Raw genomic sequence first — 16038 nt, forward strand, 5'->3', positions numbered from 1 at the left:
GCGGGGGTGTGAGGGTGTATAAGGGTGTGTGCTCTGGTGTGAGGGTGTATAAGAAAGAAAGATATCCTTTATTTGTCATATATACATATACAGATGTACAGTACAATGAAATTCTTTCTTCGCATATCCCAGCTGGTGTTGGAAGCTGGGGTCAGAGCGCAGGGTCAGCCAACTTACGGCGCCCCTGGAGCAGACAGGGTTAAGGGCCTTGCTCAAGGACCCAACAGTGGCTACATAGCAGAGCCTGGATTTGAACCGCCAATCTTCCGGTTGATAGCCCAAAGCTCTACCCACTATGCTACCACAGGTATAAGGGTGTGTGCGGGGGTGTGAGGGTGTATAAGGGTGTGTGCGGGGGTGTGAGGGTGTATAAGGGTGTGTGCGGGGGTGTGAGGGTGTATGAGGGGGTGTGAGGGTGTATGAGGGTGTGTGCGGGGGTGTGAGGGTGTATGAGGGTGTGTGCGGGGGTGTGAGGGTGTATGAGGGGGTGTGAGGGTGTATAAGGACGTGTGCGGGGGTGTGAGGGTGTATAAGGGTGTGTGCGGGGGTGTGAGGGTGTATAAGGGTGTGTGCGGGGGTGTGAGGGTGTATAAGGGTGTGTGCGGGGGTGTGAGGGTGTATGAGGGGGTGTGAGGGTGTATAAGGACGTGTGCGGGGGTGTGAGGGTGTATAAGGGTGTGTGCGGGGGTGTGAGGGTGTATAAGGGTGTGTGCGGGGGTGTGAGGGTGTATAAGGGTGTGTGCGGGGGTGTGAGGGTGTATGAGGGGGTGTGAGGATGTATAAGGGTGTGTGCGGGGGTGTGAGGGTGTATAAGGGTGTGTGCGGGGGTGTGAGGGTGTATGAGGGTGTGTGCGGGGGTGTGAGGGTGTATGAGGGGGTGTGAGGGTGTATAAGGACGTGTGCGGGGGTGTGAGGGTGTATAAGGGTGTGTGCGGGGGTGTGAGGGTGTATAAGGGTGTGTGCGGGGGTGTGAGGGTGTATAAGGGTGTGTGCGGGGGTGTGAGGGTGTATGAGGGGGTGTGAGGGTGTATAAGGGTGTGTGCGGGGGTGTGAGGGTGTATAAGGGTGTGTGCGGGGGTGTGAGGGTGTATGAGGGGGTGTGAGGGTGTATAAGGGTGTGTGCGGGGGTGTGAGGGTGTATAAGGGGGTGTGCAGGGGTGTGAGGGTGTATAAGGGGGTGTGCGGGGGTGTATAAGGGGGTGTGCGGGGGTGTGAGGGTGTATGAGGGTGTGTGCGGGGGTGTGAGGGTGTATGAGGGGGTGTGAGGGTGTATAAGGACGTGTGCGGGGGTGTGAGGGTGTATAAGGGTGTGTGCGGGGGTGTGAGGGTGTATAAGGGTGTGTGCGGGGGTGTGAGGGTGTATAAGGGTGTGTGCGGGGGTGTGAGGGTGTATGAGGGGGTGTGAGGGTGTATAAGGGTGTGTGCGGGGGTGTGAGGGTGTATAAGGGTGTGTGCGGGGGTGTGAGGGTGTATGAGGGGGTGTGAGGGTGTATAAGGGTGTGTGCGGGGGTGTGAGGGTGTATAAGGGGGTGTGCAGGGGTGTGAGGGTGTATAAGGGGGTGTGCGGGGGTGTATAAGGGGGTGTGCGGGGGTGTGAGGGTGTATAAGGGGGTGTGCGGGTGTATAAGGGTCTGTGCGGGGGTGTGAGGGTGTATAAGGGTGTGTGCGGGGGTGTGAGGGTGTATGAGGGGGTGTGAGGGTGTATAAGGGTGTGTGCGAGGGTGTGAGGGTGTATAAGGGTGTGTGCGGGGGTGTGAGGGTGTATAAGGGGGTGTGCAGGGGTGTGAGGGTGTATAAGGGGGTGTGCGGGGGTGTGAGGGTGTATAAGGGGGTGTGCGGGTGTATAAGGGTGTGTGCGGGGGTGTGAGGGTGTATAAGGGTGTGTGCTCTGGTGTGAGGGTGTATAAGAAAGAAAGATATCCTTTATTTGTCATATATACATATACAGATGTACAGTACAATGAAATTCTTTCTTCGCATATCCCAGCTGGTGTTGGAAGCTGGGGTCAGAGCGCAGGGTCAGCCAACTTACGGCGCCCCTGGAGCAGACAGGGTTAAGGGCCTCGCTCAAGGACCCAACAGTGGCTACATAGCAGAGCCTGGATTTGAACCGCCAATCTTCCGGTTGATAGCCCAAAGCTCTACCCACTATGCTACCACAGGTATAAGGGTGTGTGCGGGGGTGTGAGGGTGTATAAGGGTGTGTGCGGGGGTGTGAGGGTGTATAAGGGTGTGTGCGGGGGTGTGAGGGTGTATGAGGGGGTGTGAGGGTGTATGAGGGTGTGTGCGGGGGTGTGAGGGTGTATGAGGGTGTGTGCGGGGGTGTGAGGGTGTATGAGGGGGTGTGAGGGTGTATAAGGACGTGTGCGGGGGTGTGAGGGTGTATAAGGGTGTGTGCGGGGGTGTGAGGGTGTATAAGGGTGTGTGCGGGGGTGTGAGGGTGTATAAGGGTGTGTGCGGGGGTGTGAGGGTGTATGAGGGGGTGTGAGGGTGTATAAGGACGTGTGCGGGGGTGTGAGGGTGTATAAGGGTGTGTGCGGGGGTGTGAGGGTGTATAAGGGTGTGTGCGGGGGTGTGAGGGTGTATAAGGGTGTGTGCGGGGGTGTGAGGGTGTATGAGGGGGTGTGAGGGTGTATAAGGGTGTGTGCGGGGGTGTGAGGGTGTATAAGGGTGTGTGCGGGGGTGTGAGGGTGTATGAGGGTGTGTGCGGGGGTGTGAGGGTGTATGAGGGGGTGTGAGGGTGTATAAGGACGTGTGCGGGGGTGTGAGGGTGTATAAGGGTGTGTGCGGGGGTGTGAGGGTGTATAAGGGTGTGTGCGGGGGTGTGAGGGTGTATAAGGGTGTGTGCGGGGGTGTGAGGGTGTATGAGGGGGTGTGAGGGTGTATAAGGGTGTGTGCGGGGGTGTGAGGGTGTATAAGGGTGTGTGCGGGGGTGTGAGGGTGTATGAGGGGGTGTGAGGGTGTATAAGGGTGTGTGCGGGGGTGTGAGGGTGTATAAGGGGGTGTGCAGGGGTGTGAGGGTGTATAAGGGGGTGTGCGGGGGTGTATAAGGGGGTGTGCGGGGGTGTGAGGGTGTGTGCGGGGGTGTGAGGGTGTATGAGGGGGTGTGAGGGTGTATAAGGACGTGTGCGGGGGTGTGAGGGTGTATAAGGGTGTGTGCGGGGGTGTGAGGGTGTATAAGGGTGTGTGCGGGGGTGTGAGGGTGTATAAGGGTGTGTGCGGGGGTGTGAGGGTGTATGAGGGGGTGTGAGGGTGTATAAGGGTGTGTGCGGGGGTGTGAGGGTGTATAAGGGTGTGTGCGGGGGTGTGAGGGTGTATGAGGGGGTGTGAGGGTGTATAAGGGTGTGTGCGGGGGTGTGAGGGTGTATAAGGGGGTGTGCAGGGGTGTGAGGGTGTATAAGGGGGTGTGCGGGGGTGTATAAGGGGGTGTGCGGGGGTGTGAGGGTGTATAAGGGGGTGTGCGGGTGTATAAGGGTCTGTGCGGGGGTGTGAGGGTGTATAAGGGTGTGTGCGGGGGTGTGAGGGTGTATGAGGGGGTGTGAGGGTGTATAAGGGTGTGTGCGAGGGTGTGAGGGTGTATAAGGGTGTGTGCGGGGGTGTGAGGGTGTATAAGGGGGTGTGCAGGGGTGTGAGGGTGTATAAGGGGGTGTGCGGGGGTGTGAGGGTGTATAAGGGGGTGTGCGGGTGTATAAGGGTGTGTGCGGGGGTGTGAGGGTGTATAAGGGTGTGTGCTCTGGTGTGAGGGTGTATAAGAAAGAAAGATATCCTTTATTTGTCATATATACATATACAGATGTACAGTACAATGAAATTCTTTCTTCGCATATCCCAGCTGGTGTTGGAAGCTGGGGTCAGAGCGCAGGGTCAGCCAACTTACGGCGCCCCTGGAGCAGACAGGGTTAAGGGCCTTGCTCAAGGACCCAACAGTGGCTACATAGCAGAGCCTGGATTTGAACCGCCAATCTTCCGGTTGATAGCCCAAAGCTCTACCAACTATGCTACCACAGGTATAAGGGTGTGTGCGGGGGTGTGAGGGTGTATAAGGGTGTGTGCGGGGGTGTGAGGGTGTATGAGGGGGTGTGAGGGTGTATAAGGGTGTGTGCGGGGGTGTGAGGGGTATAAGGGTGTGTGCGGGGGTGTGAGGGTGTATAAGGGTGTGTGCGGGGGTGTGAGGGTGTATGAGGGGGTGTGAGGGTGTATAAGGGTGTGTGCGGGGGTGTGAGGGTGTATAAGGGTGTGTGCGGGGGTGTGAGGGTGTATGAGGGGGTGTGAGGGTGTATAAGGGTGTGTGCGGGGGTGTGAGGGTGTATAAGGGTGTGTGCGGGGGTGTGAGGGTGTATGAGGGGGTGTGAGGGTGTGTGCGGGGGTGTGAGGGTGTATAAGGGGGTGTGCAGGGGTGTGAGGGTGTATAAGGGGGTGTGCGGGGGTGTATAAGGGGGTGTGCGGGGGTGTGAGGGTGTATAAGGGGGTGTGCGGGGGTGTATAAGGGGGTGTGCGGGTGTATAAGGGTCTGTGCGGGGGTGTGAGGGTGTATAAGGGTGTGTGCGGGGGTGTGAGGGTGTATAAGGGTGTGTGCGGGGGTGTGAGGGTGTATGAGGGGGTGTGAGGGTGTATAAGGGTGTGTGCGGGGGTGTGAGGGTGTATAAGGGTGTGTGCGGGGGTGTGAGGGTGTATAAGGGTGTGTGCGGGGGTGTGAGGGTGTATAAGGGTGTGTGAGGGTGTATAAGGGTGTGTGCGGGGGTGTGAGGGTGTATGAGGGGGTGTGAGGGTGTATGAGGGTGTGTGCGGGGGTGTGAGGGTGTATGAGGGTGTGTGCGGGGGTGTGAGGGTGTATGAGGGGGTGTGAGGGTGTATAAGGACGTGTGCGGGGGTGTGAGGGTGTATAAGGGTGTGTGCGGGGGTGTGAGGGTGTATAAGGGTGTGTGCGGGGGTGTGAGGGTGTATAAGGGTGTGTGCGGGGGTGTGAGGGTGTATGAGGGGGTGTGAGGGTGTATAAGGGTGTATGAGGGGGTGTGAGGGTGTATAAGGGTGTGTGCGGGGGTGTGAGGGTGTATAAGGGTGTGTGCGGGGGTGTGAGGGTGTATAAGGGTGTGTGCGGGGGTGTGAGGGTGTATGAGGGGGTGTGAGGGTGTATAAGGGTGTGTGCGGGGGTGTGAGGGTGTATAAGGGTGTGTGCGGGGGTGTGAGGGTGTGTGCGGGGGTGTGAGGGTGTATGAGGGGGTGTGAGGGTGTATAAGGGTGTGTGCGGGGGTGTGAGGGTGTATAAGGGTGTGTGCGGGGGTGTGAGGGTGTATGAGGGGGTGTGAGGGTGTATAAGGGTGTGTGCGGGGGTGTGAGGGTGTATAAGGGTGTGTGCGGGGGTGTGAGGGTGTATGAGGGGGTGTGAGGGTGTATAAGGGTGTGTGCGGGGGTGTGAGGGTGTATAAGGGTGTGTGCGGGGGTGTGAGGGTGTATGAGGGGGTGTGAGGGTGTATAAGGGTGTGTGCGAGGGTGTGAGGGTGTATAAGGGTGTGTGCGGGGGTGTGAGGGTGTATAAGGGTGTGTGCGAGGGTGTGAGGGTGTATAAGGGGGTGTGCAGGGGTGTGAGGGTGTATAAGGGGGTGTGCGGGGGTGTGAGGGTGTATAAGGGTGTGTGCGAGGGTGTGAGGGTGTATAAGGGGGTGTGCAGGGGTGTGAGGGTGTATAAGGGTGTATGAGGGGGTGTGAGGGTGTATAAGGGTGTGTGCGAGGGTGTGAGGGTGTATAAGGGTGTGTGCGGGGGTGTGAGGGTGTATAAGGGGGTGTGCAGGGGTGTGAGGGTGTATAAGGGGGTGTGCGGGGGTGTGAGGGTGTATAAGGGTGTGTGCGGGGGTGTGAGGGTGTATAAGGGTGTGTGCTCTGGTGTGAGGGTGTATAAGGGGGTGTGCGGGTGTATAAGGGGGTGTGCGGGGGTGTGAGGGTGTATAAGGGGGTGTGCGGGGGTGTGAGGGTGTATAAGGGTGTGTGCGGGGGTGTGAGGGTGTATAAGGGGGTGTGCAGGGGTGTGAGGGTGTATAAGGGGGTGTGCGGGGGTGTGAGGGTGTATAAGGGGGTGTGCGGGTGTATAAGGGTGTGTGCGGGGGTGTGAGGGTGTATAAGGGTGTGTGCTCTGGTGTGAGGGTGTATAAGAAAGAAAGATATCCTTTATTTGTCATATATACATATACAGATGTACAGTACAATGAAATTCTTTCTTCGCATATCCCAGCTGGTGTTGGAAGCTGGGGTCAGAGCGCAGGGTCAGCCAACTTACGTCGCCCCTGGAGCAGACAGGGTTAAGGGCCTTGCTCAAGGACCCAACAGTGGCTACATAGCAGAGCCTGGATTTGAACCGCCAATCTTCCGGTTGATAGCCCAAAGCTCTACCCACTATGCTACCACAGGTATAAGGGTGTGTGCGGGGGTGTGAGGGTGTATAAGGGTGTGTGCGGGGGTGTGAGGGTGTATAAGGGTGTGTGCGGGGGTGTGAGGGTGTATGAGGGGGTGTGAGGGTGTATGAGGGTGTGTGCGGGGGTGTGAGGGTGTATGAGGGTGTGTGCGGGGGTGTGAGGGTGTATGAGGGGGTGTGAGGGTGTATAAGGACGTGTGCGGGGGTGTGAGGGTGTATAAGGGTGTGTGCGGGGGTGTGAGGGTGTATAAGGGTGTGTGCGGGGGTGTGAGGGTGTATAAGGGTGTGTGCGGGGGTGTGAGGGTGTATGAGGGGGTGTGAGGGTGTATAAGGGTGTGTGCGGGGGTGTGAGGGTGTATAAGGGTGTGTGCGGGGGTGTGAGGGTGTATGAGGGGGTGTGAGGGTGTATAAGGGTGTGTGCGGGGGTGTGAGGGTGTATAAGGGGGTGTGCAGGGGTGTGAGGGTGTATAAGGGGGTGTGCGGGGGTGTATAAGGGGGTGTGCGGGGGTGTGAGGGTGTATAAGGGGGTGTGCGGGTGTATAAGGGTCTGTGCGGGGGTGTGAGGGTGTATAAGGGTGTGTGCGGGGGTGTGAGGGTGTATAAGGGTGTGTGCGGGGGTGTGAGGGTGTATGAGGGGGTGTGAGGGTGTATAAGGGTGTGTGCGGGGGTGTGAGGGTGTATAAGGGTGTGTGCGGGGGTGTGAGGGTGTATAAGGGTGTGTGCGGGGGTGTGAGGGTGTATAAGGGTGTGTGCGGGGGTGTGAGGGTGTATGAGGGGGTGTGAGGGTGTATGAGGGTGTGTGCGGGGGTGTGAGGGTGTATGAGGGTGTGTGCGGGGGTGTGAGGGTGTATGAGGGGGTGTGAGGGTGTATAAGGGTGTGTGCGGGGGTGTGAGGGTGTATAAGGGTGTGTGCGGGGGTGTGAGGGTGTATAAGGGTGTGTGCGGGGGTGTGAGGGTGTATAAGGGTGTGTGCGGGGGTGTGAGGGTGTATGAGGGGGTGTGCGGGGGTGTATAAGGGGGTGTGAGGGTGTATGAGGGGGTGTGAGGGTGTATGAGGGGGTGTGAGGGTGTATGAGGGTGTATGAGGGGGTGTGCGGGGGTGTATAAGGGGGTGTGAGGGTGTATGAGGGGGTGTGCGGGGGTGTGAGGGTGTATAAGGGTGTGTGCGGGGGTGTGAGGGTGTATAAGGGTGTGTGCGGGGGTGTGAGGGTGTATGAGGGGGTGTGAGGGTGTATGAGGGTGTGTGCGGGGGTGTGAGGGTGTATAAGGGGGTGTGCGGGGGTGTGAGGGTGTATAAGGGGGGGTGCGGGGGTGTGCAAGGGGGTGTGAGGGTGTGAGGGTGTATAAGGGGGTGTGAGGGTGTATAAGGGGGTGTGAGGGTGTATGAGGGGGTGTGAGGGTGTATGAGGGTGTGTGCGGGGGTGTGAGGGTGTATAAGGGGGTATGAGGGTGTGTGCGGGGGTGTGAGGGTGTATAAGGGGGTATGAGGGTGTATAAGGGGGTGTGCGGGGGTGTGCGGGGGTGTGAGGGTGAGTTTTACCTTTCAGAGTAAGTTGGGATTTTTCTGTATTCTGGACACCAGCAGGTCTGCTCACACTGGCAGCTGCCATCACATCACCACCCACTGCCACACACACACACACACACACACACACACACACACACACACACACACACACACACACACACACACACACACACACACACACAGGGTTAAACACAAAATCCACACAGTCTAACATCATACAGTGAATTCAAAAAGTTTTCACACCCCGTGACTGTTTACACACGTTATTGTGATGTGGGTTTGATGTTAAATAGATAAAAAATCGAACAAAGTTTGTGAGGACCAAAACCAAACCATGAAGTTTGAGGAAGCATCTGTGGAGCTCCACCATCACATCAGGGTGAGAATATAAAACAATATCTGGGGCTCCGACTGTCCCGGGACCACAATCATCAATCATTCTGAAATCAGGCATCCAGACAAGAGCTGCCTTGGTCAGGGAGGTAAGGAGCACAGCGGTCACTCTAAAAGAGCTTTAAAAGTCCTGCACAGAGGTCAGAACCTTCTGGATGGACAACCATCTCTGCAGCGCTCAGACCAGTAAGCGGCACTGCACATCACCTGACTAATCCCATCTGTACAGTGAAATACGGTGGCGGGAGCATCATGTTATAAAGGACAGGGAGACTGGTTTGGAGGGTGAATGCAGTGATGGTAACGTGACGAGGTGAGAAGCAGGTATGAAGCTGACTGGTAGTTTAACACTGATTATTAAAAACTCACTAACAAGAGAAAAACTTATTTAGACGCTAATTTTTTAAAAATATTTTCTTTATGCATTTTCTCCCTTGTTAGCGCGTCCGATTGCGTCACGCTTCCTCTCCACCAATGCCGATCCCCGCTCTGATTGAGGAGAACGAAGCTAACCCACGCCCCCTCCGACACGTGGGCAGCAGCCGTACGCATCTCATCACCTACACTTTGATGAGAGCAATGCGGATCAGAGTTGTGTACGGAGAGACTCACCCTGAGAGCACTCTTTTCCCGTCTCTCTCAACGTTACTGCATTATTACACATCATGGAAAAAACATGAATGGAGCAAAAGTATCAGGACACATTAGAGAATAATTGAATCCCATCAGCACAGAAACTAAACCAGGATGTTTCAACAAGACGACGGTGCAGAAACTCCATACTGGATCTACAGAATTTAAACACGACATTTCTGAGACCATCAGAGGAACCTGGAGACCCTGGAGAGCTGAGGACTGTCTGCCAGGAGGAATAAATTGAACCACAGTGCTGCGAAAAAGGAATCATCACGTACAATAGACATCACCAAGGAGGAACTGCAGAATCCCTGCAGTCATGTTCCAAAATCTGGTGGGAAGCTTCTCAGAACTGTGGAGGCTGGAACTCCAGGAACTTCATACAAACGTGTCCATATACTTTTGGTAATTATGCTTTAATTAATGTAATAAGAATCTAATTATTAGTTATATTTTGCTGTAAGTGTTTTATTAATTATTATTAATTATTATTAAGATTTCGTTTCTTGTGCTTATAAATACAAATAAAACGTAAATTACGAGACAGCTTGTTTATCACAAACTAATAACACATCCAAAAATACATGTTTAAACAACACATGAATGTAATCTCCTCGTTTATTAATAATAATATTTAAGCTAAACGCTCTTTGTTATTGTCAGACAGAAACACAGAAGCTAACATGCTAATGCTAAATACATAACACTGCAGTCGCAGTTAGCATTAGCGCGTTAGCATCCCGGCTAAACCGGCTCATATTTAAATCTATAAAATTTCACTGTCACGCCGAAACAACCGAATTAAACAAGAGAATCAATCAGGATTAAACTGATCACGAAGAATCTGAGTTTATTTATGAGTTTTATTTACTGTACCTGTAATATTTAGTGCACTTATTCTTCTGTTAGCGCTTTAGCTTCCTTTTCCGCCTCACTGTCATGTGACAGAGAGCACGCATGCGCAGTGGCCTCAAGTTACTTTCACATTCACACATCACTCATCAGATCAGTGATTTCTGATTGGGTGAATAATTCAGATCGATGGTGGATGTTTCACCTCTGTCTGTGCATAACATCATTAAACATGTAAACAGTCGACACAGATCTGTGTGTATAAAGATCAGGATTAAAACCAAACCCATACTGAACATCATGATGTTTCATCACTCGGTGGGTAGCACTGTCGCCTCACAGCAAGAAGGTCCTGGGTTCGATTCCCAGGTGGGGCGGTCCAGGTCCTTTCTGTGTGGAGTTGTGCATGTTCTCCCCGTGTCCTCCCACAGTACAGAGGCGTGTAAGTGAGGTGAACTGGAGACACTAAATAGTTCATGACTGTGTTTGATATTAAACCTGAACTGATGAATTATGGGTAAGCAGTAACTACCTGTCCTGTCATGATGGAACCAAAGTGTAAAACATCACGTTATAATAATAATAAATAAATACAATCTGAGATGGACTGAAGCGAAGCAGAACTGTGTGCTGTGTCCAGCTTTGTCATGTTCCACCCTCGACAGATCCACATTCACACCCACAACAGGTTTACTCCAGTTCTAAACCATGATGTCCCAACTTCTTTGAAACGTGTTTCATCCATCAAGATTAGAACGAGTAAATATAAACACAAAACACTTTAGTTTTAGCTCAGTGCTGTCCTAAGATTTTTGGAAGTTGGTTTGTAAGAAACTAACATTAGTGTTATAATTAAATAGTTTATATGAATTACCCAGATTAATAATTATGTATAAGATAACGGGGGTGAGATTTAAAATCAACCTGAAGCACCAGGATGGTTCCTGATTAGAAGATCGGTTGATTGATGGTACATTGATGGTGCTGAAGCTCTCATGTTGCTGTTGCTTCATGAAATGATGAAGTCGGTGGAGGAAACACGTTCCCCTCCACATCCTGGTTCTTCTCCTCGTTTTTTAATCTGGACGGTTTGTGGAACCTTGAATGTATTTAAATGTGATTATTTTAGTGATGTTATTTAATATACGATTAATGATGAAAACGTCTGAAATGGAACGAGACTCTCTGTGACTCAGTTCTGAAGCTCCTGAGATGCTGAGGTGTGACCTTTACTGAGCAGCAGGACCATGTGGTTCCTCTCTGTGTCCTCCAAAGAGCTGATCTGAAGATCCAACCTGAGGGACCCGTGTTCTGTTCCCCGTCTTTTAGGCAAATTAAGAAGATTTTACGTGAAGTGTGGAATGAATCAGTGTGTTCTGAATACATGAAGACCAGGATTCACCCTGTTTTCAGACTTTATTAGGAGGGTAGGTGGGTTTGGGGTTGGGGGCTGACTACTAATGTATATCACCAAACCTGAAACTCTTCTGTATGGTAGGTGCGTCTCAAAAGAAAAGTGTAGGTACCAAACAGGTGTTCCCAATAAAATGCTCAAAGATTTAATCTATACCAGAGCTTTAATGTTTTACAGAACTTCTGGTTTAGTGTCTCAGGACCTTCTACTGATCATCTACTGTACACCCGCACCTTCTGAAACAGAGGTTCTAACATCACGGTCAGAACTTCTCATGATGGAACAGACCTGGAGTGTTCGGAGCGAGAAGTACTCAGGGTTTCCCCACACACGGGTTCCATGTGGGCGCTGTGCCCGGGTACACGTATGCCAACCAACGACGGTTCAACCAAAAAATTGTACATTGATTTGATCAATCCTTAAAAGAAATGGACACTAAAACACACGTCTGATTCTGTTTGTGTTTTATCTGATCTGTGTTCTGAATGGTTGAAATGTCTGTGAGCATGTCTGTGCTTGGTTTAGAGACGCTGCTGTCGATCGCTCGCTGTCGTTCCTGCCGCTTTCGGGTCGTCCCGCGACTCTTGTGTAACAGACCGTGTGTATAAATGTGTGAAATGTGAATAATTGCACTCGGTAAAAAGGACAGAGGTTTTATTTAGGGTAAGTGCATGTAACCCTGGTGATCTACCACTATAATCCAATCAATCTGATTGGCTGCTGAGATTTTTTAAATTAAGAAACCGTGAGTAGAAGCCAAAGACGAAACGGACTCAAACAAAATAGACTTTTATTGTGCGAGTAGTGAATGTAAATGCAGAACCGTAGCCGTGGTACCGTAACGTCCCTGCGTACCGAAATCATAACCGTCATTTCATCCTGTAGAGTTTCATACAAAAGAGCGAGCGAGCGAGGCGGAGAGAGGAATGCTCCATCAGTAATACTGATTTATACGGAATGGACCAGCGAGGACGCAGTTCTGCCTCGTTATCGACGTAATAAAACCTCCGTACACAAAACGAGGCACTGGGGGGGTGGGGGGGTTACCATAGGAATAAAACCATGGCGCCTGAGGCTCGTACCACTAATACACATCACGTAGAGGCTTCATACAGCCCGGCACCTTTCACCCTTCAGTACAGTCTATAAAAGGAGGAAGGGAGGGGGCGGAGTCTGGAGTGGGCGTGGTTACATGGGCAGGTCCACGCTGTTGTGCCTGGTTTTCCTGGACGTACCGTCGTAGCGCGGCTGCGCCCTCTGCAGGTTGGACATGGCGGCCGTGCGCTCCACGTCGATGACGGCGTACTGGTCGGTCCTGCGCGTGGGCGTGGCGTGGTTGGTGGGCGTGGGCGGCCGGGGCGAGGCGGGCGTGTGCGGAGTCCTGGGCGTGCTGCAGTCGGACCCGCGCTCCGTCTCCACCTCGATGTAGTTGAGCGTGTGCGACTCGCAGGGGCGCCGCAGGTCGAAGTTAAACACGCTGAAGCGGCCCGACTCCGCCCTCCCCGCGCTGAGCGGCCCCGGCTCCGCCCGGCCCGCGCTCAGGGGCGCCGTGTCCGCCCAGGCCCCCGTCACGTTCTCCGTGTTTATGTAGAGGTGCGCGGCGTCCGAGCTGTTGTGGTGACCGTTGGGCGGCTGGGCCTCGGCCCGGGTGCGGTCCTCGTGGTCCTCGTCCTCGGCGCCCCCTTTGGGGTCCTCCCTCAGCGGGGGCAGGGAGGGCAGGTTCTCGTAGTCCAGCAGGGCCGTCCTGCGCTGGGCCGAATTGTTCACGTTGGCGTCGGGGCTGAGCGGAGGAGGGCGTGGTCTGCGCCGTGACGGTCCGATTACCGGACCGTTCGAGTGCTCTGGGGTGGGCTCAGTCAAAGCCACGCCTCCGTTAGTGTTGTGGGCGGGGCCGGGGCCCCCATCCTGCTGCCTCTCCCTGGCCATCAGCTGCCTCTGCACGGGCGTCGGCCCCAGGACGAACCTCACGCCCTCACGCTCCAGCTGCACGCGAGGTCCGGGGTCCGGGGCCTGCGGTGACTCCTCCCCCTCGGGGCCCGGGCTCTGGGGAACGGGCGTGTCGCTGTGGCCCGTCGCCGAGTGCTGATCATCCAGCAGACCTGTAGTGTTCACGTACGTGTGGCCCTGCACACACACACACACAACAAATAATGAGTGTTTAGTGAAGTACCTGGTGCTAATCACTCACACCCCCCCCCCCCCAAAAAGGTGGAACCAGTACTGAACATGATCCCGTCCCATTTATTTAAACTGAGGATTGTACAGTGTTCTGTAATAACGAGATCAGACGATCGTACCCGTACGCTGTCGTCGGGCATCAGGAGTGGGTGAGTGGACTCTTCTCCCACAGACGGTAGGCGGGTACTGCCCACTGAAGGGTGCCTGCTGGAGGGATGTGAGGAGGCATCGCCTAGTGATGGGTATCGCAAACTCCCATTGGGTAAAACAGGAAGAGTGCCACCTACAGGAAGCAAACACACTGTCAGTACTTGACCCAAACCCTGAAGAACCAATCACACACATTCAAACAGACCCTATTCAGCCTGATTCATGTGATAAGAAAGAACACATCAGTGTGTGTTACCTGTAGCCGTGCGGTGTGAGTGTGTGTGTGTGAGAGAGTGTGAGTGAGTGTGTGGTGTGTGAGTGTGTGTGTGAGTGTGTGGTGTGTGTGTGTGTGAGTGTGTGTACCTGTAGGCGTGCGCGGTGTGTGTGGTGTCTCAGACTCGGTGTGTGTGAGTGTGTGTGTGTGTGTGTGAGTGCGGTGTGTGTGTGTGTGAGTGTGTGGTGTGTGTGTGTGAGTGTGTGTGTGAGTGTGTGTGTGAGTGTGTGGTGTGTGTGTGTGTATGTATTTGTAGGCGTGCGCGGTGTGTGTGGTGTCTCAGCCTCGGTGTGTGTGTGTGTGTGAGTGTGTGTGTGTGAGAGAGTGTGAGTGAGTGTGTGGTGTGTGAGTGTGTGTGTGAGTGTGTGGTGTGTGTGTGTGTGAGTGTGTGTACCTGTAGGCGTGCGCGGTGTGTGTGGTGTCTCAGACTCGGTGTGTGTGAGTGTGTGTGTGTGTGTGTGAGTGCGGTGTGTGTGTGTGTGAGTGTGTGGTGTGTGTGTGTGTGTGTGAGTGTGTGTGTGAGTGTGTGTGTGAGTGTGTGGTGTGTGTGTGTGTATGTATTTGTAGGCGTGCGCGGTGTGTGTGGTGTCTCAGCCTCGGTGTGTGTGTGTGTGTGAGTGTGTGTGTGTGTGTGCGGTGTGTGTGTGTGTACCTGTAGGCGTGCGCGGTGTGTGTGGTGTCTCAGACTCGGTGTGTGTGAGTGTGTGTGAGTGTGTGTGTGTTACCTGTAGGCGTGCGGTGTGTGTGTGTGGTGTCTCAGACTCGGTGTGTGTGTGTGTGTGAGTGTGTGTGTGTTACCTGTAGGCGTGCGTGGTGTGTGTGGTGTCTCAGACTCGGTGTGTGTGAGTGTGTGTGTGTTACCTGTAGGCGTGCGCGGTGTGTGTGAGTGTGTGTGTGTTACCTGTAGGCGTGCGTGGTGTGTGTGAGTGTGTGTGTGTGTGTGAGTGTGTGTGTGTTACCTGTAGGCGTGCGCGGTGTGTGTGGTGTCTCAGACTCGGTGTGTGTGTGTGAGTGTGTGTGAGTGTGTGTGAGTGAGTGTGTTACCTGTAGGCGTGCGCGGTGTGTGTGAGTGTGTGTGAGTGTGTGTGTGTTACCTGCAGGCGTGCGCGGTGTGTGTGAGTGTGTGTGTGTGTTACCTGTAGGCGTGCGTGGTGTGTGTGGTGTCTCAGACTCGGTGTGTGTGTGTGAGTGTGTGTGAGTGTGTGTGAGTGTGTGTGAGTGTGTGTGAGTGTGTGTGTTACCTGTAGGCGTGCGCGGTGTGTGTGAGTGTGTGTGAGTGTGTGTGTGTTACCTGTAGGCGTGCGCGGTGTGTGTGAGTGTGTGTGAGTGTGTGTGTGTTACCTGTAGGCGTGCGCGGTGTGTGTGGTGTCTCAGACTCGGTGTGTGTGTGTGAGTGTGTGTGAGTGTGTGTGAGTGTGTGTGTTACCTGTAGGCGTGCGCGGTGTGTGTGAGTGTGTGTGAGTGTGTGTGTGTTACCTGTAGGCGTGCGCGGTGTGTGTGAGTGTGTGTGAGTGTGTGTGTGTTACCTGTAGGCGTGCGCGGTGTGTGTGGTGTCTCAGACTCGGTGTGTGTGAGTGAGTGTGTGTGAGTGTGTGTGTGTTACCTGTAGGCGTGCGTGGTGTGTGTGGTGTCTCAGACTCGGTGTGTGTGAGTGAGTGTGTGTGAGTGTGTGTGTGTACCTGTAGGCGTGCGCGGTGTGTGTGGTGTCTCAGACTCGGTGTGTGTGTGTGAGTGTGTGTGAGTGTGTGTGTGTTACCTGTAGGCGTGCGTGGTGTGTGTGGTGTCTCAGACTCGGTGTGTGTGAGTGAGTGTGTGTGAGTGTGTGTGTGTACCTGTAGGCGTGCGCGGTGTGTGTGGTGTCTCAGACTCGGTGTGTGTGTGTGAGTGTGTGTGAGTGTGTGTGAGTGTGTGTGAGTGTGTGTGTTACCTGTAGGCGTGCGCGGTGTGTGTGAGTGTGTGTGTGTTACCTGTAGGCGTGCGCGGTGTGTGTGTGTGTGTGTGAGTGTGTGTGTTACCTGTAGGCGTGCGCGGTGTGTGTGTGTGTGTGTGAGTGTGTGTGTGTACCTGTAGGCGTGCGCGGTGTGTGTGGTGTCTCAGACTCGGTGTGTGTGAGTGTGAGTGTGTGTGTGTGTGTGTGTTACCTGTAGGTGTGCGCGGTGTGTGTGGTGTCTCAGACTCGGTGTGTGTGTGTGAGTGTGTGTGTGTAC

The 16038-nt window shown here is 54.2% G+C and overlaps 2 protein-coding genes across 2 annotated transcripts in view; both read right to left on the reverse strand.

The window, feature by feature from the left end:
* wwp2 (WW domain containing E3 ubiquitin protein ligase 2) overlaps window positions 1-9903 on the reverse strand; it is a 40122-nt gene extending 30219 nt beyond the window's left edge. Inside the window, exons 1-2 of the mRNA XM_063000241.1 lie at window positions 9840-9903; window positions 7947-8030 (exon numbers count right to left, since the gene is read on the reverse strand). Of these exons, the coding sequence (XP_062856311.1) occupies window positions 7947-8016 (70 nt within the window). The 5' untranslated portion in view covers window positions 8017-8030; window positions 9840-9903. The remainder of the gene's footprint in view (window positions 1-7946; window positions 8031-9839) is intronic.
* Window positions 9904-12002: 2099 nt separating this feature from the next.
* Window positions 12003-16038, reverse strand: part of frs2b (fibroblast growth factor receptor substrate 2b) — an 8225-nt gene continuing 4189 nt past the window's right edge. The window contains exons 4-5 of the mRNA XM_063000243.1: window positions 13527-13690; window positions 12003-13353 (exon numbers count right to left, since the gene is read on the reverse strand). Coding sequence (XP_062856313.1) covers window positions 12418-13353; window positions 13527-13690 — 1100 coding nt within the window. The 3' untranslated portion in view covers window positions 12003-12417. The remainder of the gene's footprint in view (window positions 13354-13526; window positions 13691-16038) is intronic.

The sequence above is a fragment of the Trichomycterus rosablanca genome, chromosome 8 (assembly GCF_030014385.1).
Source record: "Trichomycterus rosablanca isolate fTriRos1 chromosome 8, fTriRos1.hap1, whole genome shotgun sequence".
Taxonomy (NCBI): Eukaryota; Metazoa; Chordata; class Actinopteri; order Siluriformes; family Trichomycteridae; genus Trichomycterus; species Trichomycterus rosablanca.